This window comes from Lampris incognitus, chromosome 13 (assembly GCF_029633865.1).
Source record: "Lampris incognitus isolate fLamInc1 chromosome 13, fLamInc1.hap2, whole genome shotgun sequence".
Classification (NCBI taxonomy): Eukaryota; Metazoa; Chordata; class Actinopteri; order Lampriformes; family Lampridae; genus Lampris; species Lampris incognitus.
The window spans coordinates 50800561-50826641 of record NC_079223.1 but is presented as its reverse complement, the minus strand read 5'-3'; the positions used below and the strand labels follow the sequence as shown (position 1 = coordinate 50826641).

Below are 26081 nucleotides of genomic sequence, written 5' to 3'. Positions count from 1 at the left end.
AAATCACTCCTGACACTCTTCTCCACCCACTCCACCCTGCCTGCACTCTCTTCTTCACCTCTCTTCTGCACTCCCCGTTACTTTGAACAGTTGTTCCCAAGTATTTAAACTCATACGCCTTCGTCACCTCTACTCCTCACCATTCCACTGTCCTCCCTAAGCATGTGGACATCTGAACATCTCACCTACATGTGCTTGTTGAACATCTCATTCCAAAACTAAGGGCATTAATATGGAGTCGTCCCCCCCCCCCTGCTGCTATAACAGCCTCCACTCTTCTGGGAAGGCTTTCCATTAGATTTTGGAACATGGCTGCTGAAATTCACTCCCATTCAGCCACAAGAGCATTAGGGAGGTCCGACACTGATGTTGGGGAAAAGGCCTGGCTAACAGTTGGCCTTCCAATTCATCCCAAAGGTGTTGGAAGAGGTTGAGGTCAGGGCTCTGTGCATGCTGGTCAAGTTGCTCCACACCAAACTCAGTAATCTGTCTTCATGGAGCTCACTTTGTGCACAGGGGCATTGTCTTGCATGTCATTGTATGATGTAGCATTAAGATTCCCCAAAACATGAAAAATAGCCCCAGACCATTATTCCTCCTCCACCAAACATTACAGTTGGCACCATGCATTCGGGCAGGTAGCATTCTCCTGGCATCTGCCAAACCGAGATTGGTTCATCAGACTGCCAGATAGGGAGGCATGAGCCATCACTCAAGAGACAGTTTCTACTGCTCCAGAGTCTAATGGCGGTTTGCTTTACACCACTCCAGCTGATGCTTGGCATTGCAATTGTAGGCTTGTGTGCGTGCGGCTGCTCAGCCATGGAAACCCATTTCAGGAAGCTCACAAACAGTTCTTGTGCTGATGTTTCTTCCAGAGGCAGTTTGGAAGTCACAATAACAGACTTACAGTTGACTAGGGCAGATCTAGCAGGGCAAAAATTTGATGAACTGATGTGTTGGAAAGGTGGCATCCTATGAAAGCGCCACGTTGAAAGTCACTGAGTTTTTCAGTATGACCCATTCTATTGCCAATGATTTCTACCAACGATTATAGCAGCGGTCCCCAACCACCAGGCTGCAAAGCATTTGCTACTTGGCCGCAAGGAAACGATATGATTCAGCAAAATAAAGTTTAAAAAACCTGAATAATAAGAATGTAACATTATAGGCTATTTGTACAGTAATTACACTAAACTTGGCACAGTCTGTCTGTGCTGCACCTTTCCTCACCATTCCCTGTCACGCCACGACAGGATGTGGATACTGATGCCGAACTTGGGTAATGCACCGCATGTGAGGTCATCAGTCGGTCATCGTCCACTTACCTACTCAATGTGTGTTTTGCAACTAGCTAGCTACCATGTTGTAACTAGCTAACTACCATATTGTGTTGCCACTAGCTAGCTACAATGTTGCAACTAGTTAGCTACCATGTTGTGTTGCCACTAGCTAGCTACCACGAGTAGAAACAAACATCGCTTGAGAGTTTCTTTGGCAGGGGTAGGGGAAATAAAAGGTCTGATGACGATGATAACACAGAGACAGCAGAGGCCAAGACTGTAAAAAGAACGAAAGCTTCCCTCAAAAGTAAATACAACACGTCATACCTAAAATATAGCTTTATTGTTACCGATGACTCGTGCGTCATTTCGCAGGGAAACGAGCCCAAATGAAACCGACTGATTCAGTGATATTGGTGAGTTGCAATGGGTTTTTTTGGATTTTTTTTTCACTCTTTTTCTCCCCAATTGCACTTTGTCGAGTACCCCACTCATCCGAGCCATCCCAGTTGTTGCTCCACGCCCTCTGCCGATCCAGGGAGGGCTGCAGACTACCACATGCCTCATCCGATACATGTGGAGTTGCCAGCTGCTTCTTTTCACCTGACAGTGAGGAGTTTCACCAGGGAGACATAGCACGTGGGAGGATCACACTATTCCCCCCAGTTCCCCCTTCCCCCCGAACAGGTGCCCCGACTGACCAGAAGAGGCGCTAGTGCAGCGACCAGGACGCATACCCACATCTGGCTTCCCGCCCGCAGATACGGCCAATTGTGTCTGTAGGGGCGCCCGAGCAAGCCGGAGGTAACACTGGGATTTGATCCGGCGATCCCCATGTTGGTAGGCAACGGAAAAGACCGCCACGCTACCCGGACGCCCGAGTTGCAATGTTTTTTATATGTTCATGTGAGGAAAACATGTGCTGTGTGTTTAATATCCAAATGTTACTTAAATGGTGTGATGAAATTAACTCATAAACCTAACCTATATTCCGGTCATGATTACCCCCCCCCCCGGCCATATAGTGTACATTCATCCAAGAAGGCTACTGTTATGCTATTATTAATTTGCAATGGAAAATAAATAGTTGAAATCTCACTTTCTCCCCATCAAATCCAGCAGGACCAGGCAAACCAACTTCACCCTTTCAATAAAACAAGAGAAATGCATCAGACAAACTCAAAAGATATCTACTGCACTGCATGTGTGAAAGCAAAAGGGGGGAAATATGAGTATCTGCATCTAGAGTATTATGAATCAGAGTTTCAAAATGTACAGAAACTTCACATGTAACAGCTTCTGCTAAAGTAATGAGATAATAAATGCAGTGAATGCCATATCTTGTATCAGTGCCTTGAAATTCATCAAATTCATTTTTTTAGTGAAATACACAGAATCTAATGGTATTTTCCCTATTCCCTATCCTCATTTCAATTCAGTCCGGTCTGTGTATAACTCCTAACATATTGTGTCCAACGGTCTGTTTATACAGTGCCAAAGAATAATTTGTTGTTGACCAATACGTTTTCTATTCCCATTAATTAATCCATCCATTATCCAAACCGCTTATCCTGCTTTCAGGGTCGCGGGGATGCTGCAGCCTATCCCAGCAGGCCGCCAGGCCGTCACAGGGCCCACACACACACACACACACACACACACACACATTCACACCTAGGGACAATCTAGTATGGCCGATTCACCTGACCTACATGTTCCTCCGGGTGCTCCGGTTTCCTCCCACAGTCCAAAGCCATGTAGACCAGGTGTGATTAATTAATTAATTAGGCAGCACGTTGGTGCAGTGGTTAGTGCAGCCACCTCACAGGTAGAAGGTCCTGGGTTTGAGCCCCAGGGTAGTCCAACCTTGGGGGTCGTCCCGGGTCGTCCTCTGTGTGGAGTTTGCATGTTCTCCCCGTGTCTGCGTGGGTTTCCTCCCACAGTCCAAAGACATGTAGGTCAGGTGAATCGGCTGTACTAAATTGTCCCTAGGTGTGAATGTGTGTGTGTGTGTGGGCCCTGTGATGGCGTAGCGGCCTGTCTAGGGTGTCTCCCCGCCTGCCGCCCAATGATTGCTGGGATAGGTAGGATAAGCGGTTTGGATAATGGATGGATAGATTCATTCATTCATTATACCCACTGTTTCCAGTTTACAGTCACAGGGGACAGCAGCCTATCAGCCTACTGGCAGGATCTTGATTTCAGGCCATCTCAGGACATTCATAGAAACATTATAAATCACATTCGCTCATTTAGAGTCACTAAATCACCTAATCTGAATCACTGAACTACTGATAAGAAAGTGGAGCAGCTAGAAGAAACCAACATTAACATGAAGACTTTATGAAATATTCAACACAGAAGAGCTCAAATTATTACCCAGGACCATCTTACTGATCAAGCAACAGTGATAGTGGCTTAAGTCCCATTTCTATTAGTATAAGATTAGATTGGATTCAGTTAGATAGGTTAAGACAAGACAAGACAATATGAGATGAGACAAGATGAGATAATATGGGATAAGATGAGGTAAGATGAGATAAGATAGGATAAGACGAGATGAGGCAAGATGAAATAAGATAGGATAAGATGATATGAGATGAGACAAGATGAGATAAGATGAGATGAGACAAGATGAGATGAGACAAGATGAGACACACTATGTATCGCAGGGTGAAATCCAAGTTGTTTCAGCAGCTGAACAGTACAAACTATACACAGTTGTCATTTAGCGTAAAAAAGCTGTGCAAAATAGGTCTAGTAAATATGTACATGTGCATGCAATTATGTATGTGCAAATACACAGTATGTTTATGCAAGTAAGAAAATATGTACGTACAATTGCATTTTTGTATGTATGTATACAAAGAAATTGTGCAAAAATAAATCTACAACAAATTACATGCCAAATGTATTGATGTAGCAAACACAGCCTATTAACTTTCAACAAGACCAACAGGGTTTATGGACTCACTGAAGTGTTTGGTAGCTGCAGGTAGGAATGACCTTGGCATGGTGGTCCTTGGCTATATCAGCCTGCTATTCTATTCATTTCTATTCTGTTCTGTACAATAAAATCATAAATCATGGGGACCTGTTAATTGCTCTCCTACCTTAGTGCCAGGAGGTCCAGGTAATCCAGGAGGGCCCTGATACAAACAGAGGACAAATCAAATGGACTCAACAGACGCTTGGAAAGCAAGTGTGAGTTTATGCCATCCAACTTAAAGGCACTTACCATTAGAGGTATATTGCGAATATCCTGTGGAAAAATGCTAGATGTTAAAATCCTACACAAGAGTCATTCTGGTATCATTTGATTTTTTTGAGAAGTTGTTCAAATAAAAAAAAAAAACTAAAAAAGAGGGCAATATACATTTTCATTGTTGTGGATTTCTGACTTCCCTGGCTCCCCTGTTGGGCCTGGGGGTCCCTGTAAAGAGAAAGGGCATTTACAGAAACTGTCGCGCATCAACAAATTAAAAATGTAATAACAACTAAGTGTTGTATATGCAAGAAAAATATGTAATTACTGAGCTTTCATCAGAGGCTAGCATACATTTATCCACGTTTACTTACTCTTGGTCCAGCCGGGCCTTCACTACCTGCTTCCCCCTAAAGGTTAAATGAAGGAATGAGATTTAGGACTATTTTTGTGCTGCCACAGAGCCAGCGGAGGTGCAAACGCAGGTGATTTCCTTGAGTGCAATGTGAATTTTTCCCAGGATCTGCCTGTGCCGGATGGGTGTGGTGGTGCAGCTGGAGGTTTGTTAATACAGATCCCTGACACGGTACAATTTTGGTGTCCATTTAGGCTTGCAATTGTGCTTATGCCCCACTGGCTCAGACCACATCTAAGTGCAGAGGCAGGTGCACTGAGCTGTTTTCCTGCAGCAGAACAGGTGCAGGCATACAGGAACACACATCCAAGTATGTTCTAATCGATGTGAGCCTACGCATTTCCCCCTGCTGAAATACACCTTTAAAACAGTAGCAACAACTAACTGAATGCAGTGTTCTGAATGAGTTAGTCAGAAAAATAAGTCGCTATGTGGCCATTAAAGTTGATGTGAATTGAAGAATTTGCACTCACGAGGCACGGAAAATTCAATATAACTTGACAAAGTGAATGTCTGTGTGGTCCAGACAGATGGATCCATAAGTACAAACTGTCTGTACTAGAGCCCTTGGAATGGGGGTAAATTCTACTACCAATACAGTGAGCAGAACGGGATGGGACAGGACAGGACAATCCACTCCATGTGATCGTACATGTGTACCCATAACTACGTAACTGTGTGGCAGTCAGGTTGGACGCCACACGACAGTGTCCAGTGTCAGTCTCTGGTGTGTGCACAACATTACAACACGGAAGTCAATATGTGAGTTATGTAAGCCATGCTGTTTCATGAGCTTCTTGTCTGCTGCTTCAAATATACGTACATCTTCTTTTCTCACAATCTATAGGAATTGAGGTTATAATGGGAAGAAGGTGAGGGTACAGGGAATGAATTTGCCACCTCCTGAATTACATCCATTATCCGAACTGCTTAGCCTGCTCTCAGGGTTGCGGGGATGCTGGAGCCTATCCCAGCAGTCATTGGGCGGCAGGCAGGGAGACATCCTGGACAGGCCACCAGGCCATCACAGGGCCCACACACACACACACGCACATTCACACCTAGGGACAATTTAGTATGGCCGGTACACCTGACCTACATGTCTTTGGACTGTGGGAGGAAACCGGAGACCCCGGCGGAAACTCATGCAGACACGGAGGGAACATGCAAACTCCACACAGAAGACGACCTGGGATGACTCCCTAGGTTGGACTACCCAGGGGCTTGAACCCAGGACCTTCTTGCTGTGAGTCCACTGTGCTACCCAAAACTCCTGAATTCATTCATCAATATATCTTAATGCAGAGCAGATGTCACACACGTCCCTCTTCATCCATCAGGAACATGGCAATATGCTGTGCCACAGCAAATATAAATGTCTGACAGGAGCTGATTTGATTGGCCAAGTTGAAGCCTAAATCTACCTGCCTGATGTATATACCTGTATATGATGTATTATGATGTATATGATGGTGTATGATGTATTCATCCTACAGGCTCTTTCTCTACTGGACCGTGCTGGTCACCAAATTACCAAAAATATATTTGGCATGCCCGTGAGTGCCTGCGCTTGCACCTGCACCCAGTTTCAGGAAAATACAGCCCAAAGAGTTACACTGGTCTTAATCAAGGAGCTATCGTCTGAGGACAGTTCTACTTGAAAGGCAGTGTAAGGTCAGGTATTAAAAACATCATCTCATCTTACCTTGCTTCCCTGGTCACCTTTTTCTCCCTGTAAAATAAAGATCATGTTGTGAGCTGTATGAATATGACTTAGCTACCACACAACAACAGGTCAGACTACTGCTTTGGTGTAAAGTTCAAACCTGCTACAGGATGGGTGCATTAAAACAGAGGATTGTTAGCACACACCCATTTAAACACGTATGCATTCAAATGAAGCCGTGAGTGATGAATAGCATTTTGTCCTTCAAACTGTTATACCTTAGGTCCGACTAGGCCTGGGAGTCCTGGTGCGCCGGGTTCACCTTTAATCACTTGGCCTACCATGCTCGGGTCCCCTTTTTCACCCTGAGGGGCACACAGAATTCCTTGTCAACATTATGGTGTTGGACACACTGCTGAAAAAACAGCCACACACACACACACACACACACACACACACACACACGCAGTCTTCTGAGAGGCGCTGCATGTTATTATTGTGAATCTCTGAATAGAGCGACCATTCACACAGTTCACAAAGAATGAACCGTGCTCTTTTGTGCAATGGCAAGCACCAAAACAGACTCCACATGCATCCTCATGGATCATGGGTCATGCTTTAAGGATGAAGAATAAAGCCATTCTTCTTTCATTTATTGGCTAACACAGTATCCAAGAAAAGAAGTGTTAGAAATGGACTTTCCTTCAAGGCCACCAAATGAGACTGCAAACATCCCTCCCCCACACACACACACACACACACATGTATATGTATATATATGTATATATATATAGAGAGAGAGAGAGAGGGAGAGAGAGAGAGAGAGGGAGAGAGAGAGAGAGAGAGAGCGAGAGAGAGAGAGAGAGACCGCAAACATCACACACACACACTACATATATGTTTGTGTGTGTGTGTATATATATATATATATATATATATATATATATATATATATATATATATATATATATATATATATATATATATATATATATATACTTAGCACAAAAAGTAAGGAGATGTGTGTTTGGTAGATTATTTCTTTGTTGTAACAATGCTTCTTGGCAATAAATCCTATACCGTTGGAAAGCCTGTTTATTTCCCTTTTAAATGGGGCCACATTTGTAAGGAACATGCATTTGTGGGATGAGCAGCAGAGCTGAGTATTTGGGTTGTGCCCATGAAAAATGTGCCAAATCTTCTCTGCCAATGCCAAACAGCTTATTTTGCTGCTGCTATTGACTCTTGTTTTGAGCTTCTGGTACCCCAGGTGCTGACAATCAGCTGCCTGATATAAGATTAATTGCCAAGAAGCCTCGTTACAACAAAGAAATAATCTACCAAACACACATTTCCTTAATTTTTGTGCTAAGTATACAGTATATATATATACATACACACACACACACACACACACACATATATATACCCACACATACATACATACCTATATATATACACACACACACACACACACATATATATATGTAGAGTGTGTGTATGTGTGTGTACAGTTCAGCACTACATCACTGCAGAAGCACACAATATCTGGTGTTAGATGGCACTCATTAGACGGGATGACTTGATGCTGGCTAATTTATAACAGCTATTATAAACAAAAAAGCAAACCAATAAAAGACACTCAAGCAGTCAAAATCACAAGCCATGATGAGATGAAGGGCCAACTTTACAGAGGCACCACGGCAACGAGGATGACTGACAGCAGGGTGGACAGAAAAAACGATTAAGATTTCCATTCCATGTCCCGCCTACCCTGTAGCCCCGCTTGCCAGGAATGCCCGGGGTACCAGGGATGCCAGGCTGGCCCTTTCCAGTGGAAGGAAGATTGGCATTATGATAAACTGATTGGAATTATTGTATGATGACATAATGATGACACAATTCAACAAGCCTGTTTACCTTTCGCCCAGGAGCACCTGGAAAGCTCGGTTCTCCCTGCAGCAGCAAGCAGTCAAAGGTGAGGAGAAAAGGAGAAGTGGAAGGAGAGGAGACGTGATAACAGGGAAATGTTTCAGTTTTAAGATACAGAAGAAAAGCTGCGATACGTCTCCTGTTGTAACGCTCAGACCGTGCAGGCAGTCACATGCAAGTTCACACAGAAAAAGCTAGCATGAGTTTAAAGCATCTAATTTATATTAGAAACTGCCAGAGCTTTTTGTGATATATGTATTTATGTGAACTAATATATAATATGTAACCCACTCACTGAGGATTTTGATTTTTTTTATTTATTTTGATACACTTTAATGATCCCCATAGGGAAATTACGCTCTGCATTTAAGCCATCCTAGCTGTGTAGCTAGGAGCAGTGGGCAGCCGCCAAGCAGCGCCCAGGGACCTACTTCAGTTCGTCTTGCCATGCCTCAATCAGGGGCACAGACAGGAATATTAACCCTACCATGCATGTCTTTTTGATGGTGGGGGAAACTGGAGCACCCAGACAAAACTCACTGCAGACATGGGGAGAACATGCAAACTCCACACAGAGGACAACCTGGGATGACCCCCAAGGTTGGACAACCCCAGGGTTCGAACCCAGGACCTTCTTGCTGTGAGGAGGCCGTGCTAACCACTGCGCCGCCCAAACTGCACAATCCAGTGCATTCTTAATGCTGGTCCCATGTCCGGATAAATTGAGAGGGTTGCATCAGGGAGGGCAGCCGGTGTTAAACCTTTGCCAAATCAAATATGCAGATCATAAATCAGATTTCCGTACCAGATCGGTCAAGGTTGTTGGCTAGCAGGGTGCCAGCGGAAACTATGCTACTGTTGGGTGAAGGAGGAGAGGGAGAAGGCATGTCTAGAGGCAACAGGAGAGGAGGAAGGGTAGAGTGTGGAGGTGAGAGTTGGAACTCTGAATGTTGGCACTATGACTGGTAAAGGGAGAGAGCTGGTTGATATGATGGAGAGAAGGAAGGTAGTGTGTCTGCAAGAGACCAAGACCAGGCACATCGGAGGAGGGTTTAAACTCTTCTAGCATAGTGCGGATGGGAGGAGAAATGGGGTAGGGGTAATTCTGAAGGATGAGTATGTCAAGAGTGTGTTGGGGGTGTGGAGAGTGTCGGACAGAGTGATGAGTATGAAGCCAGAAATTGAAGGGTTGGATGATGAATGTTATCAGTGCATATGCCCCACAAGTTGGGTGTGAGATGGAAGAGAAAGAAGAATTCTGGAATGAATTGGATGACGTGGTGGAGAATGTACCCAAGGAGGAGAGAGTGGTGATGGGAGCAGACTTCAATGGACATGTTGGTGAAGGAAACAGAGGTGATGGGTAGATATAGTGTCAAGGACAGAAATGTGGAAGGACAGATGGTGGTGGATTTTGTGAAAAGGATGGAAATGGCTGTGGTGAATACATATTTCAAGAAGAGGGAGGAACACAGGGTGACGTACAAGAGTGTAGGAAAGTGTACACACAGGTGGATTATATTTTATATATTGGGCACAGTCTTAAAGGGATTGGAGACTCCAAGGTAGTGACAGGGGAGAACATAGCTAGGCAGCATCAGATGGTGGTCTGTAGGGTGACTTTGGAGACCAAGAAGAGGAACAGAGTGAAGGCACAGCCACGGATCAAATGGTGGAAGTTGAAGAAGGAAGACTGTTGTGTGGGGTTCAGGGAGGAGTTAAGACAGGCACTGGGTGGTAGTGACGAGTTCCCAGATGGCTTGGCAGGCACTGCAGAAATAGTGAGGGAGACAGCTAGGAAGGTACTGGGTGTGTCATCAGGACAGAGGAAAGAAGACAAGGAGACTTGGTGGTGGAATGAGGAAGTACAGCAAAGTATACAGAGGAAGAGGTTGGCGAAGAAGAAGTGGGATAGTCAGAGAGATGAAGAAAGTAGACAGGAGTACAAGGAGATGCAGCGTAAAGCAAAGAGAGAGGTGGCAAAGGCAAAGGAAAAGGTGTATGGTGAGTTGTATGAGAGGTTGGACACTAAGGAAGGAGAAAAGGACTTGTACCGAGTGGCTAAACAGAGTCCAGATGACATACCTGTGAAGGCATGGAGATGTTTAGGGAAGATGGAGGAGGAGGACTTTTTAATTGGATTGTTTAACACAATCTTGGAAAGTGAGAGGATGCCTGAGGAGTGGAGAAGAAGCATACTGGTACCGATTTTCAAGAATAAGGGTGATGTGCAGAACTGTAACAATTACAGAAGTATAAAGTTGATCAGCCACAGCATGAAGATATGGGAAAGAGTAATAGAAGCTAGGTTAAGAGGAGAGGCGACGATTAGCGAGCAGCAGTATGGTTTCATGCCATGAAAGAGCACCACAGATGTGATGTTTGCTTTGAGAATGTTGATGGAGAAGTATAGAGAAGGTCAGAAGGAGTCACATTGTATCTTTGTAGATTTAGAGAAAGCATATGACAGGGTGCCGAGAGAGGAGGTGTGGTATTGTATGAGGAAGTCAGGAGTTGCAGAGAAGTATGTAGGAGTTGTGCAGGATATGTATGAGGGCCATGTGACAGTAATAAGGTGTGCGGTTGGAACGACAGATGGGTTCAAGGTGGAGGTGGGATTACATCAAGGATCGGCTCATTCTTGTTTGCAATGGTGATGGACAGGTTGACAGATGAGATCAGGCAGGAGTCTCCGTGGACTGTGATGTTTGCGGATGACATTGTGATCTGTAGTGAGAGTAGGGTACAGGTGGAGGAGAGCCTGGAGAGGTGGAGGTATGCACTGGAGAGAAGAGGAATTAAAGTCAGTAGGAGCAAGACGGAATACCTATGCATAAATGAGAGGGAGGACAGTGGAATGGTGAGGATGCAAGGAGTAGAGGTGATGAAGGTGGATGAGTTTAAATACTTGGGGTCAACTGTACAAAGTAACGGGGAGTGCAGAAGAGAGGTGAAGAAGAGAGCGCATGCAGAGTGGAGTGGGTGGAGAAGAGTGTCTGGAGTCATTTGCGACAGAAGGGTACCAGTAAGAGCGGAAGATCTGCTGTGGCGCCCGCTAACAGGAGCAGCCAAAAGTAGTAGTAATAGATGTGTACTAATATATATGTTTTCTAGATCTTCAGCATTTGCATCTGATGATGCTGTGGTTCACATATCTAATATAACCTTATCAAAATGTAATTCTCTAGTGTATATTTGGTAACAAGTTCTATGAGGATTGCATCTATAATGCCCTATAAGCATCTATAATGCTCTATAATGCCCTATAAGCATCTATAACACCCATACTTTCCTATAAGACTGTGAAATAGCACTGAAGTGTCATTATGCAGCTCTACAAAACTTCAGTAAAACAAGTTGGCTATGATGCATTATGACATTTGACAGATAAACAGGGTAATGATGACATATTTATTATGCATAAATCCGTTTTAAATTGACATAATGTACCATAAATATGGTTATGAGGTGTTGTCAGGGTATATATATGGTTATAATGGATCTTACAGTGACTTATAGCTACACTTATAGGGCGTTATAGAGGCTTATAGGGCGTTATCGATGCAAGTTTCACAGAAAGTGTTACCGTATATTTTTCTGATGGATGTGCTTTACTCTAAAGGTAGATCTGTGGATGTGAATAGCATGAATTATGAATGATGCAACTGTTATTGATTAAGCTAATATGTTGCATCATTACTCAATTATCATCGCCTGATAAGTAACTTCTCCTAGATATACGTGATGGGTATTTGTATCGGAATTGTAAGACACTGATGATGGTCATACTGGCCAAAATGTCTGTCTCCTTGGCAATTATTTTGCACTTTTGCACAGACACTTTGTATTGCATCATGCAAAAATTTAAAACAAAAATTTTTTGTCATGGGATGAACATTTACGCCTTTTTCCGCAGTGTGAGGGCCGCTGTATCACAATCTGTCACAAACGAGCATCTGTTGAGAGCCAGCCGTAAGATAAATGGTGAATCCCATGAAACAGGTTGTTATTATAAATAACACAAAACACACTTGAATAATTTTCCGTGGATTTGCGCCGCTCTTCAATTAGGCCAGATTAATGAGTAGATAATCTAGAGAGGATGTAGAGTCACAGCTGTGGCCACAGACACCACGCAAAAAAAAAAAAAAAAAAAAAGGGCAAAAAACCCTCATCATAGGGAGACTAAAGTGACATGCCATCCTATCCATACCAGACCGGCTGCAGGGCCACATAGGCATAAATTCAGTTGAACAAATTTGTCATTGATGGCTGGTCCTCATGTTGTGTTCACAAGATAGAATTAGATGGACTGTTCACCACCCACATTGAACCAGGCCGCCTTTGGATTTTATCATAATATATTTTAAAATACCCAGTACATCTTATCCATCCATCCATCCATTATCCCAACCGCTTATCCTGCTCTCAGGGTCTCGGGAATGCTGGAGCCTATCCCTGCAGTCATTGGGTGGCAGGTGGGGACACATCCTGGACAGGCCACCAGGCCATCACAGCCCCCACCCCCACCCCCCCACACACACACACACACACATTCACACCTAGGGACAACTCAGTACGGCTGACTCACCTGACTGACCAACATGTCTTTGGACTGTGGGAGAAAACCCACGCAGACACGGGGAGAACATGCAAACTCCACACAGAGGTTGACCCGGGACAACCCCCAAGATTGGACTACCTCAGGGCTCGAATCCAGGACCTTCTTGCTGTGAGGTGACCGTGCTAACCACTGTGCCACCGTACCTATTAATCAGCTTTCAAACCACACCTGAGCAATCAATCAGCATTGAAGTTTACTTAAGCGACTCCAATGAACAGGGCTAGTGGCACTTGAACACTTGATTGAGAGGGACTACTCTTGAATTCTTGGTAAGAAGTAATTTTATCATGCCAAAAAGTAAAGAAATCAGTCTGGAACGCAGAAAGAAGCTAGTGGATGCTCATCTCAAGGGGGAAGGCTATACTGCCATTTCCAAGCATTCCACAGTGTCTAGAACAGCTGTACGTTGCATCATTGCAAAGCACAAGGAGACAAATTGTGTTAGAAACAAACCTGGGCCTGGTCGAAAGTGCAAGATTTCAAAAACTTTGGAGAGGAAAATAGTCAGAGATGTCAACAACAATCCCCGGATCTCTGCCAAGATGAGTGTTTCTGAACTGGCCTCTTCTGGACTTGATGTTTCAAGGAAGACTGTTGTGAGGGCTCTTCATCGTGGTGGGCTTCGAGGTCATCGTCCAAGAAAAACTCCACTGCTCACACAGCGGCACATCAGAGCCAGACTGAAGTTTGCCCGTGAACATTTGAAACGTGGGCATGAGTTTTGGAAGTCTGTCCTTTGGTCTGATGAGACTAAACTTGAGCTGTTTGGGCACATGGGTGGTGCTTTTGTTTGGTGACGGAGGGGCGAGGCCTCCAACCCTAAAAACACAGTTGTCCCAGTTAAACATGGTGGTGGGAGCTTAATGCTGTGGGGCTGTTTTGCTGCTTCAGGCACAGGGAACCTTGTTCGGGTGCAAGGGATCATGAAGAAGATTATGTTGACATTTTGAGGGTAATGTAAAGAAATCTGCTGCCAGTCTAGCTTTAGGTCGCTGCTGGGTCTTCCAGCAAGACAATGACCCGAAGCATACATCCAAGTTGGTCCAAAACTTTTTGAAGGACACCAAAACCAAGGTCCTGGAGTGGCCCTCTCAGAGCCCAGATCTCAATCTTATTGAGAATCTGTGGCGGGAGCTCAAGGTTAATGGCCATGCTGGAAAACCACACAATTTGGATGAGCTGGAACAATATGCCATGGAAGAATGGGCTGAGATCCCTCAAGAGACATGTGCCAACCTAGTTAGGAACCACCATAAGAGGTTGTTGTCAGTTGTGAGTAAGAAAGGTTACACTATTGACTATTAATTGTCAGAGGGCTAATCATTTTGGCCCTGTCATTTTTGTTTTTCTTGTTTCAATTCAGTGCATCAGTAAAATATCTTAATCAAGCTTAGTGGAGATTTTGTCTTTGTTCTTTTGGAAGCAATTAAACTATAAACACTTTCCATGGAAAAGTTAAGGATTTTGTTTGATTTCATAAAGGGGGCTAATAATTTTGACCTTAACTGTATGTTATTTAAAACGGGTAATTTTCTGAACTAGCATACTGTCTGACTTCTCAATTCCACCTTCTCATGACTTCAGATGTATTCTGGTCTTTGCACTCGGTTGAGTTACGCAGGTCTTCAGCGAATCGAGCTGCACAAGTTTAAACTAATCTATTCTCACTTTGCACATCAGATATGGGTACTCAGGAACGTGGCTACCTCACACACATGTTTAAACCTGCACTTCTGCCCATCGCTGGGCTGAAAAACTGGACAATTAGCCTTGAATGTATTTTTCTAACTCCAAAAAGTAAAGAAAAATAAAATGGTACTGATGTCATGGTGAGATCTCTGCTGTTGGGACTCCAGCAGTGGTACAGCTGACCATCTCCTTTGGGGCTGAAAAAGCACACAGAGATTGTGGTTCCATCTTCCTTCATCTACAACTACAGGACTAATACCAGTATTTCTGAATGGAGTGTGTAACGGGTTTGAGGGTTGTGTCAGAGAGAGAGAGAGAGAGAGAGAGAGAGAGAGAGAGAGAGAGAGAGAGAGAGAGAGAGAGAGAGAGAGAGAGAGAGAGAGAGAGAGAGAGAGAGAGAGAGAGAGAGAGAGAGAGAGAGAGAGAGAGAGAGAGAGAGAGAGAGAGAGAGAGAGAGAGAGAGAGAGAGAGAGAGAGAGAGAGAGAGAGAGAGAGAAATGGGAGAGAGAGTAATCGTAGGTACGTTTTCAAGGACATTTTCCATGACTATTGCATGGATATTATGACAAGAAGGTCACAGAAGGTCATATCATCATTATTATTATTATCGTTGATGGACTAGCGGCTTGTCCAGGGTGTCTCCCTGCCTGCCGCCCAATGACTGCTGGGATAGGCTCCAGCATCCCGTGACCCCAATTGGGATAAGTGGCTTGGATAATGGATGGATGGATTACACAGTCCAGAGAGTGTCAAGACTTGCACTGACAGTCCTGAATAATAACAATAATTTATTATTATTCAGGAATATCAGTAAAAGTCTCGACAGTCTATAAATGGACTGTGTAACTTCTAGCTGCTCAATGAACATACCCTAAAAACACAAAAATATGCTAAAAATACACCATCTCAGCAGGTCAAATTGTTATTTTTAACTTAACGTTACAAACTGTCCATGACTTCAATAATATTTCTGGGATATTTGACCAATTTTATCATTTTCCAGGCATGTTCCATGACTGAAAGTTAGTGCATGAACTTCCAGGTTTTGCAGGATACGTGGGAGCAGTGTTGCATTGTGCTTGTGGTGTGTGTGGTTGTGTGGGAGGATGTGTGTGATCACAGCAGATAGGCCTGACATGAACACTCTTCTGCCAGGCCGGTGGAGAGGTGGAGACAGGTGGTGCTGTGGCAGACGAGGATGTCTAATGCCATGTGGACATTTCTGGACAGACGGAAGCTGAAGCACCTCGTCCCCATCACGGCCCCGCGACATCACAGCGTACACATGACCAACACACTGCTTAGCAAGGGGCTAAATGAGACAAATGTGAGCCAGCAGTCATGTTCGGCTCATATGACCTGACAGAAAACAAAATCTTATCAGGTCCGCTTTTTTTACGACTACTTCTGAGAAACATTCTAGCGCAACAGACACATGATATAAGTAAGTCTGACTGAATGACGTTTTGGGCGGCTGCCTTATGTTCATCTCTGAAATTAGCCGAATCATTGCTAGAGTGATAACTTCTATGCAAAGTTACTGTTATTAAATTCTGAGACGACAGACGGACAGCTGGTTGTCAGCTGGTCACCAGTAGCGTTCACTAAAGAAAAAAACACTCTTGTTTCTTGACAAGTTGGTACCTACAGACAGACATCCGTCACCACCAGACTCCAGCTGCTTTCCTCTTTGACTCTGATTTAAACGGAGTCTGTGGAAGGCAGAGAGCCTCATCACTAAGCCTGAAAACTTCAGCTCTGGCAAAGCCAACTTCCTGACATTCCTCCGTTTCCTGGCACACAATCTGCCTGCCAGGACAGCCAATGGGCTGCTTTCATTCTCTCTTCCTGTCTGAAGGGCCCATGACTGTGGCCGTAAGGGCAGTGAAACCAAACACAGAAACAAGAGGACGGCGGGTAGAGAGGCACATCAGCCAGCCCTCGCAGGCCTCATAGGGCTGCCCCGTGTGGTCATGATGGGCTGGTTCAACACGTCTGCTCTGCTTCCTCTGCGGCCACGCATCAGTCTGCAACCTGCTGGCTGCTTCAGCCTGGAACCGGTTAAATCTACAGCAAGGCTGTCCTTTGCGGCCTGCACCATGTAGGTATTAAAGTGACTTATGCCACCAAGACTCTACCCGTTCCATATCATTTGAGTTTAGTGGAGGAAACGTCAGCGAGCTTTTTGAGATTATAACGGGTGGAGTCCCCCCGGGTCACAAACCTCAAATCCTTCAGTGACCATAACATAACTTTGAAGGATCGGCCTGCAAAAGTACTTGGTCTTTATTATAAAACACTAAAAGCTTTTCCAGCTTACCGTTTCCCGTGGATACCACCAGTACGCACTTTCCTTGAAGTCTCTCGTTTTTCTTTTTTTCTGACTTTTCTTCCCCCTTTCTCTGATCTGTCTGTTTTGCAGGGCTTAATGCGGAAAACACACGCCGGCTGCTGTTGCTGCTGCGGTGCTACCGTGGCAACAGCAGCGTTTGCCATGGTTACGGGTCAGCCGGGCTACTCCTGGGAGGCAGTTTGTCAGGTGAGGAGCAGAGAGGTAGAGAAATATGTCCTCTATTCCACACTGATGAGGATATATACCATATCCACATCCCCATACTGCATACATTTACAAAGGGCAGCATCAGTGATCAATACTTACTGTATTTGGTGGCAGGAATATACTGTACATGAAAGATAGCCAGTCCTTACCATGACCAGAAATCACTTTAGCTTTTAGCACACGCTTATCTAAAGTGACTTCCATCCATCCATCCACCCATCCATTATCCCAACCGCTTATCCTGCTCTCTGGGTCGTGGGGATGCTGACGCCTATCCCAGCAGTCATTGGGCAGCAGGCAGGGAGACACCCTGGACAGGCTGCCAGACCATCACACAGGGCCGAAACACACACACACACACACTCACACACACTCACACACACACACACACACACACACACACACACACACACACACACACACACACACACACACACACACACACACACACACACACACCTAGGGACAATTTAGTATGGCCGATTCACCTGACCTTCATGTCTTTGGACTGTGGGAGGAAACCAGAGCCCCCGGAGGAGAACATGCAAAATCCACACAGAGGACGACCCCCCCCCCCAAGGTTGGACTACCCCGGGGCTCGAACCCAGGACCTTCTTGCTATGAGGCAACCGCACTAACCGCTATGCCACCGTGCTGCTCTAAAGTGACTTAAGAGTCAGAAATTAGTACATAGATCCAAATGTAACCAACTGGCATCATAGAGCGGTTCATCCTTATCATCATAGTTGTACTATATAAAGTAGCAGTAATAGTACATTTGTTACAAAGTGATGATATGATGGGGTGTGTGTCGTGTCAAGGGCATTAGAATAAGTGTGTCTTGGCTCATCAACAGATGGTGAACAGCAGAATCAAGTAAATTAATATAGTTTCTCACTTGAGTACAGAAACTGGTCTTAAAGGCAGAAGTACACGCGGTCAGTACTTCAACCAGAGTGTGCATGATCCCAGTTGCTTATGCTGAACGACAGACGTAAGAGCTCTTCTGTCCATAAGGAGAAAGGCAGCTGTCTGAATGTTTAGTTGGACTTCAAAGCTTGTTAGAAAATGAGCACAAAACAACAAACGTGTTGCACACATATAGGCCAGTGTCTCTGGGGCAGACGCCGATTAGGATTGTGCCTAAATTCACTCCAGCATCGGCAGCATCGATACACTTGATATGCAAATCAGAAAACATCACTCGTGCAATGTGAAAAAGAACTTTTGACTTTTCAGTATACCTTCTCTCCTCTCTCTCCAGGGAAACCCCTCCTTCCTTCGCCTCCCTACAAAATGGATGGCATCATCAATTTAAGTAAAAACTAACTGGGACAAAAAGCAAGCATGCCGTCTCCGCCGGGGTAAATTCAGTGAACGGGCCCTGGCTGAAGCAAGGAGGAGCTGCTGCTTCATTTACACAGACGTGGATGAAGGTCACGTACACCCCCTGTTTTACAGAGGACACACGGGCTGCTTGGCACAAAGCCTCCCACAATGCTGGTCCTTGGACTGGAGAGGTAAGTTTGGTGGAAATGACTATTCCATCAAACAGGAACCAGTGGGGAATTAAAACAGGACAGGGCTCGGGTGTGACGGGCTGTTTTCTGAAGTGTGCTGATGTCTGGCCCAGACCTGGCAACCGCCTGCCTGTCTGTCCGTCTGCCTGTCCACATCCAGAGTTTAAGAGACATCAGAGACTTTATTCCGGACCTTGGCTCTAAATAGCAGCCACAACGTCAGACCACACAACATCAATCACAGATCATTTTGGTCTGTTTGCCATGAGAGACAAGTGTGTTTATTTGCAAACCAGACGAATGTGAGGCCTGGTATGATGTGCAGCGTGGTCCGGCTGTGGGTCTGCACCAGGGGGACCATGCTGTGGGTCTGCATCAGGACCACGTTGTGTGTCTGCAGAAGGGGGACCACACTGTGGGTCTGCAGCAGGGGGACCACGCTGTGTGTCTGCAGCAAGGGGACCACGCTGTGGGTCTGCATCAGGACCACGTTGTGTGTCTGCAGCAGGGGGACCACACTGTGTGTCTGCAGCAAGAGGACCACGCTGTGGGTCTGCATCAGGACCACGTTGTGTGTCTGCAGCAGGGGGACCACACTGTGGGTCTGCAGCAGGGGGACCACGCTGTGTGTCTGCAGCAAGGGGACCATGCTGTGGGTCTGCATCAGGACCACGTTGCGTGTCTGCAGCAGGGGGACCACGCTGTGGGTCTGCATCAGGACCACGTTGTGTGTCTGCAGCAGGGGGACCACACTGTGGGTCTGCAGCAGGGGGACCACGCTGTGTGTCTGCAGCAAGGGGACCATGCTGTCAGTCTGCATCAGGACCACGTTGTGTGTCTGCAGCAGGGGGACCACACTGTGTGTCTGCAGCAGTGGGACCACACTGTGTGTCTGCAGCAAGGGGACCACGCTGTGGGTCTGCATCAGGACCACGTTGTGTGTCTGCAGCAGGGGGACCACACTGTGGGTCTGCAGCAGGGGGAACACGCTGTGGGTCTGCAGCAAGGGGACCATGCTGTCAGTCTGCATCAGGACCACGTTGTGTCTGCAGCAGGGGGACCACACTGTGGGTCTGCAGGAGGACTACGCTGTGTGTCTGCACCGGGAGACCATTAAGGGACAGCAGGGGGGAGAGATGCACATTTATTTATTTATTTGGTGATCAAATACAATTTTGTAATATCGAGAGTAAAAAAATCCTACAAAAGAATGATGTGTAATGCTGACATGTCTCGTCTGTTTCACCTGGTCCTCAGTGATGAACAACTTAGACAGGATTGTTAAGTGTCTCACGCTTTGACAGACAATGAGATATTACTAATTATTTATTTAGTGGGTCCTGAAGCAAGGTATGAAGACGTTTGGGAGCCCCTGATTTCTTGTACTATGTGAGCCCTTCCTCTGGCTTCTTTGGGGGAGTTCAAAGGTCACTGAGAGATGCTTAAACTCTACCACACCCTTCCATAATTCACAATATAACCACGACATCATGCTTTGGTGACGGATGTGATGTACATCATATTTTGGTGAAGGATGTGAGGTACATCAGATTTTTGTGAAGGATGTGAGGTACATCAGATTTTTGTGAAGGATGTGAGGTACATCAGATTTTGGTGAAGGATGTGAGGTAGATCAGATTTTTGTGAAGGATGTGAGGTACATCAGATTTTGGTGAAGGATGTGAGGTACATCAGATTTTGGTGAAGGATGTGAGGTACACTACCGTTCAAAAGTTTGGGATCACCCAAACAATTTTGTGTTTTCCATGAAAAGTCACACTTATTCACCACCATATGTTGTGAAATGAATAGAAAATAGAGTCAAGACATTGACAAGGTTAGAAATAATGATTTGTATTTGAAATAAGATTTTTTTTACATCAAACTTTGCTTTCGTCAAAGAATCCTCCATTTGCAGCAATTACAGCATTGCAGACCTTTGGCATTCTAGCTGTTAATTTGTTGAGGTAATCTGGAGAAATTGCACCCCACGCTTCCAGAAGCAGCTCCCACAAGTTGGATTGGTTGGATGGGCACTTCTTTGAGCAGATTGAGTTTCTGGAGCATCACATTTGTGGGGTCAATTAAACGCTCAAAATGGCCAGAAAAAGAGAACTTTCATCTGAAACTCGACAGTCTATTCTTGTTCTTAGAAATGAAGGCTATTCCATGCGAGAAATTGCTAAGAAATTGAAGATTTCCTACACCGGTGTGTACTACTCCCTTCAGAGGACAGCACAAACAGGCTCTAACCAGAGTAGAAAAAGAAGTGGGAGGCCGCGTTGCACAACTGAGCAAGAAGATAAGTACATTAGAGTCTCTAGTTTGAGAAACAGACGCCTCACAGGTCCCCAACTGGCATCTTCATTAAATAGTACCTGTTAGAGCCTGTTTGTGCTGTCCTCTGAAGGGAGTAGTACACACCGGTGTAGGAAATCTTCAATTTCTTAGCAATTTCTCGCATGGAATAGCCTTCATTTCTAAGAACAAGAATAGACTGTCGAGTTTCAGATGAAAGTTCTCTTTTTCTGGCCATTTTGAGCGTTTAATTGACCCCACAAATGTGATGCTCCAGAAACTCAATCTGCTCAAAGAAGTGCCCATCCAACCAATCCAACTTGTGGGAGCTGCTTCTGGAAGCGTGGGGTGCAATTTCTCCAGATTACCTCAACAAATTAACAGCTAGAATGCCAAAGGTCTGCAATGCTGTAATTGCTGCAAATGGAGGATTCTTTGACGAAAGCAAAGTTTGATGTAAAAAAAATCTTATTTCAAATACAAATCATTATTTCTAACCTTGTCAATGTCTTGACTCTATTTTCTATTCATTTCACAACATATGGTGGTGAATAAGTGTGACTTTTCATGGAAAACACGAAATTGTTTGGGTGATCCCAAACTTTTGAACGGTAGTGTACATCAGATTTTGGTGAAGGATATGAGGTACATCAGATTTTTGTGAAGGATGTGAGGTACATCAGATTTTTGTGAAGGATGTGAGGTACATCAGATTTCGGTGAAGGATGTGAGGTAGATCAGATTTTTGTGAAGGATGTGAGGTACATCAGATGAAAAGAAAAAGAACTTGCAGTGCTTTATACATGTGACGGTACATGTAGAGTGAAAGTATGAAGTAAATAAAGTGTCTGAGCAGCGGGTATATGAGCTTACCTTCATTCCATGGTCTCCCTTCAATCCCTATCAGAGTAGGACAAAGAGAAAGACAGTGGTCCATAAGAAAGCGTGTTGTTAGTGTCACCCGACCACAGATTAAATGGTAGACTCACAGTCACACAAACAGCAGCAGTGAGTGACCTTGTGAGGGTTTCACAGCCATCATAACAGTCCACTAGATGGCGCAAAAAGACCTTGTAAACACCAGTTACAAACTGGGCTCAGGTGTTCATGGAGATGCAAGGTGGATTTACTAATCCAGAGATTAATTTGGTTTATGATCGGGGAAGGAATTTAAGTTCATAACATACAAAATCAGACACGGGGAGAACATGCAAACTCCACACAGAGGACGACCCGGGACAACCCCGAAGGTTGGACTACCCCAGGGCTCAAACCCAGGACCTTCTTGCTGTGAGGCAACAGCACTAACCACTGCACCACTGTGCCACCACCAATTGCAGTATATAACAGAAATTCTAGGTGTATACAACTGAAGATTAATAGGTTAACATAAAAGCACACGCTGTAACCCATTTTACACCCATTTGAGTCAATCACCTTCTCTGTCCATCTGGTAAGCAACACTGAAGTGGAAGATAACCTTGTAAGCTTTCATGGCACATACAGAGGTTCATGGGATGTCTGCATGGCAGAATGGTCGACATTTACAAGACAAAAACCCAAGCAGAAGCTCAGAACGACCAGGTTCTCCACAGGTGCACAGAGAGCATCTGGAGGAGACCTTTAAAGCGAACAAGCCCAAAAGACTCCGGGACACTATGAAGAGGATGACACACCTTCAAACAAACCCATTGTGCTGGACGAAGAACGTGTGTTTGCAAATGATGTAATTCGCTTCTTCCCCCGTTTGGATTCTGTCAACAACCCTGAGGAATGGGCAAATCTACTTAAGACCATTACACCCACTAGTGCAGATACAGGGATCATTGCTGTGGATGAAGTCAGGTGCATCTTCCAGCATACCGACTGAAGGAAAGCCCTTGGCCCTGACTCAAGCAGTACTCTCATTTTAAAATCCTTTGCCAGGGAATTGGCTTCCGTCTGGCAACCCATCTCTCAACTGTCCGTCAACACTCCTACCATTCCACGAGCTTGGAAGACATCTCATATCAAACCTCTCCCAAAAAAAAAAGTCCTAAAGAGTACAATGGTTTTCAGCCAGTAGCACTTACATCTGTTATTATAAAACCACTGGAGAACATCTCAACAAAGGAACATGTAAGACACAGGATCCTTTTCAATGTACCTACAAGCAAGGTCGCAGCACAGAAGATGCAGTTGTCACGCTTGTGCATCTCATCTCCTCACATATGCTAGAGCTCTTTTCCTGGACTTTTCATCTGCATTTAATACAATTCAGCTTGAGCTACAGTTCTTATTTACTGGTATCACTGTCTTCTCACAGACAGAATACAGCTAGTAAAAGTAATGAGACCCTTTCCTCTCCGATCAGAACTGATGTTGGAGCATCAGCTCACCTTTGTTGTTCACGTTGTGTCCAACAGTTTCTTTTAAAAGACGCTGATGACTCCACCTTACCATCTCTGCTGGCTGACAGAGATGACCCCAGACTGGATCACTGGACCAGACTGGACCATTGGACCAGTCTGATGTTGACTGGACCAGTCTGATGCTGCCTGGACCAGTCTGATGCTGCCTGGACCAGTCTGATGTTGACCGGCTCATGGATTGTAGTGATAAAAATGCTCTTATCAACACTAATAAGACAGAGGACATTATTTTTGTCTTTCCACCTGACTGTCAGCTGCCTCTAGTAACAGTTCACAACGTAGAAATTAAACAAGTCTCCTCATACAAATGGCCATGTGTAATGCTAGATGCCACCCTGTCATGGACTTCTCATCTAGAATTTGTTTGTAAGAAGATACAGCAGCTCATTTACCATAGTCTCAGATCTTCTGGAGCCAATGGCTGGATTATTCTTCAGGCTTGTAAATCAGTCATTCACAGCATGATGCCGTGCTGTCTAAACCACACAATCAAATCCAAACCTGTGTGGAGATTATTGGCCAACCTGTGGCACACTCCTTTCCAGTACCTAACAAAGAGAGGATGCTCCAACTCTTCACATGTTTTACACAGAGAACACCAACTTCTGCCCTCTACTACTACTACTACTACTACTACTACTACTACTACTACTACTTTCGGCTGCTCTCGTTAGGGGGCGCCACAGAGGATCATCCGTTTCCATCTCTTCCTGTCCTCTGCACCTTCCTCTGTCACACCAGCCTCTTTGGCCTTCCTCTTCTCCTCTTCCCTGGCAGCTCCATATTCAGCATCCTTCTCCCAATATACACAGCATCTCTCCTCCACACATGTCCACAACTTCTCCACAACTTCTGCCCTCTGAGAGGCCATTTAGAGTCCCTCCATGTAAACACAACAGGCTGAGAATTTTTTCATACACCAGTCTATCCTGCTGCTAAACCAAAACCAGTGCTGCTGAGATCTGAATCCAGAGGATGTGATGTGATGTGATGTGATGTGATGTGATGTGATGTGATGTGATGTGTCTGTCATGGTTGTCTGGATAAGTGTCACATGTGTAACCGTATGTGTGGAAGTCTCTTTAAGGGAACTGCCTAAGGACACAAAATGAAATTCAGTGTCAAGTGATGAAGTCGCATCGTATGGTATCATACCCTCTGTACTATCACCACAGAATGACGTGATGTTTTTGTTTTTAATCGTCTGACACAAAGTGAGCCGAGCAGCTTGACTCTTAACACCTCGGGCAGTGATGACTTCCTGATGGATCTACAGTACTGCTGAGGTTTGCTGTGACAGCCGAGACCAAACAGTCTGACGTTGCCCAGATGGTGGAGCAGCTTCAGCTGCTTCTGAGTTCATGATGAGTTGATGCAGAATTTGATGGATGGAGAAATGCAGGACACACTGCCATACTAAACTCTCTGTCTTTTTCATTATTCTTAACCTTGGCACTCTGGAACTACATCTCTCTCTCATTTGCTTTCCCCCTCTCTCCATTCTCCCTCGTCTCTCCATTCTCCTGTCGTCAATCAAAACTCCATTATCTGGTTTACAGTTTTGTAACTTCTCCCTGTTGGTGATCTGCAGTCCTCTCTGCTCCGTCTCTGTACTCATGTATGTACCCATGTACTCATGTACCCATGTACCCATGTACCCATGTACTCACATACCCATGTACTTATGTACCCATTTACTCATGTACCCATGTACTCAGTACTCATGTACTCTCTGTTCCATCTCTGTACTCATGTACTCTGTACTCATGTACTCTCTGCTCCATCTCTGTACTCATTTACCCATGTACTCATGTACTTATGTACCCATGTACTTATGTACCCATGTACTCATGTACTTATGTACCCATGTACTCATGTACTCTGTACTCATGTACTCTCTGCTCCGTCTCTGTACTCATGTACTCGGTACTCATGTACTCTCTGCTCCGCCTCAGTACTCATGTACTCGGTACTCATGTACTCTCTGCTCCGTCTCAGTACTCATGTACTCATTCTGGATGATCACCGGGATTACTGTGCAAGAGCTGCTGTGTTTGGACACCACTACAGATGTGTGTGTGTCCTCCAGTGGAAGTCCACTAAACCATGGAAAGTGAAGAAGGAGGAGCATGAGGGCAGTTTAAAAAGTACAGACTTCTTTGCCCCCACAAGACTTCAAAGCTAAGTTAAGCTGCCATAAGCTGCTGTGTGTGTGTGTGTGTGTGTGTGTGTGTCTGTCTGTCTGTCTGTGCATGTGTATGTGTGTGTGTGTGTGTAAAGAGTAACAGTACAGTGCGACCAGGAAAACCAACGTGCATGGCGACAGCCGGAGCACACTCATCTGGATTTAGAAATAAAATGGACGGTTTGTTTCCAAATAAACACACAACATGTTGAAAACCAACACACAAACTGGTGTTCCCCCAGTCAGGCATGAAGACACCGCCCATCCAGACAGAAGAAGGAGAAGATACAGTA

The 26081-nt window shown here is 45.0% G+C and overlaps 1 protein-coding gene across 1 annotated transcript in view; it reads right to left on the bottom strand.

Moving 5' to 3' along the window:
• LOC130122581 (collagen alpha-1(XIII) chain-like) overlaps nucleotides 1-26081 on the bottom strand; it is an 80763-nt gene that overhangs the window by 17249 nt on the left and 37433 nt on the right. Inside the window, exons 16-23 of the mRNA XM_056291511.1 lie at nucleotides 22066-22092; nucleotides 6848-6934; nucleotides 6609-6635; nucleotides 4863-4898; nucleotides 4660-4716; nucleotides 4522-4545; nucleotides 4397-4432; nucleotides 2383-2427 (exon numbers count right to left, since the gene is read on the bottom strand). Of these exons, the coding sequence (XP_056147486.1) occupies nucleotides 2383-2427; nucleotides 4397-4432; nucleotides 4522-4545; nucleotides 4660-4716; nucleotides 4863-4898; nucleotides 6609-6635; nucleotides 6848-6934; nucleotides 22066-22092 (339 nt within the window). The remainder of the gene's footprint in view (nucleotides 1-2382; nucleotides 2428-4396; nucleotides 4433-4521; nucleotides 4546-4659; nucleotides 4717-4862; nucleotides 4899-6608; nucleotides 6636-6847; nucleotides 6935-22065; nucleotides 22093-26081) is intronic.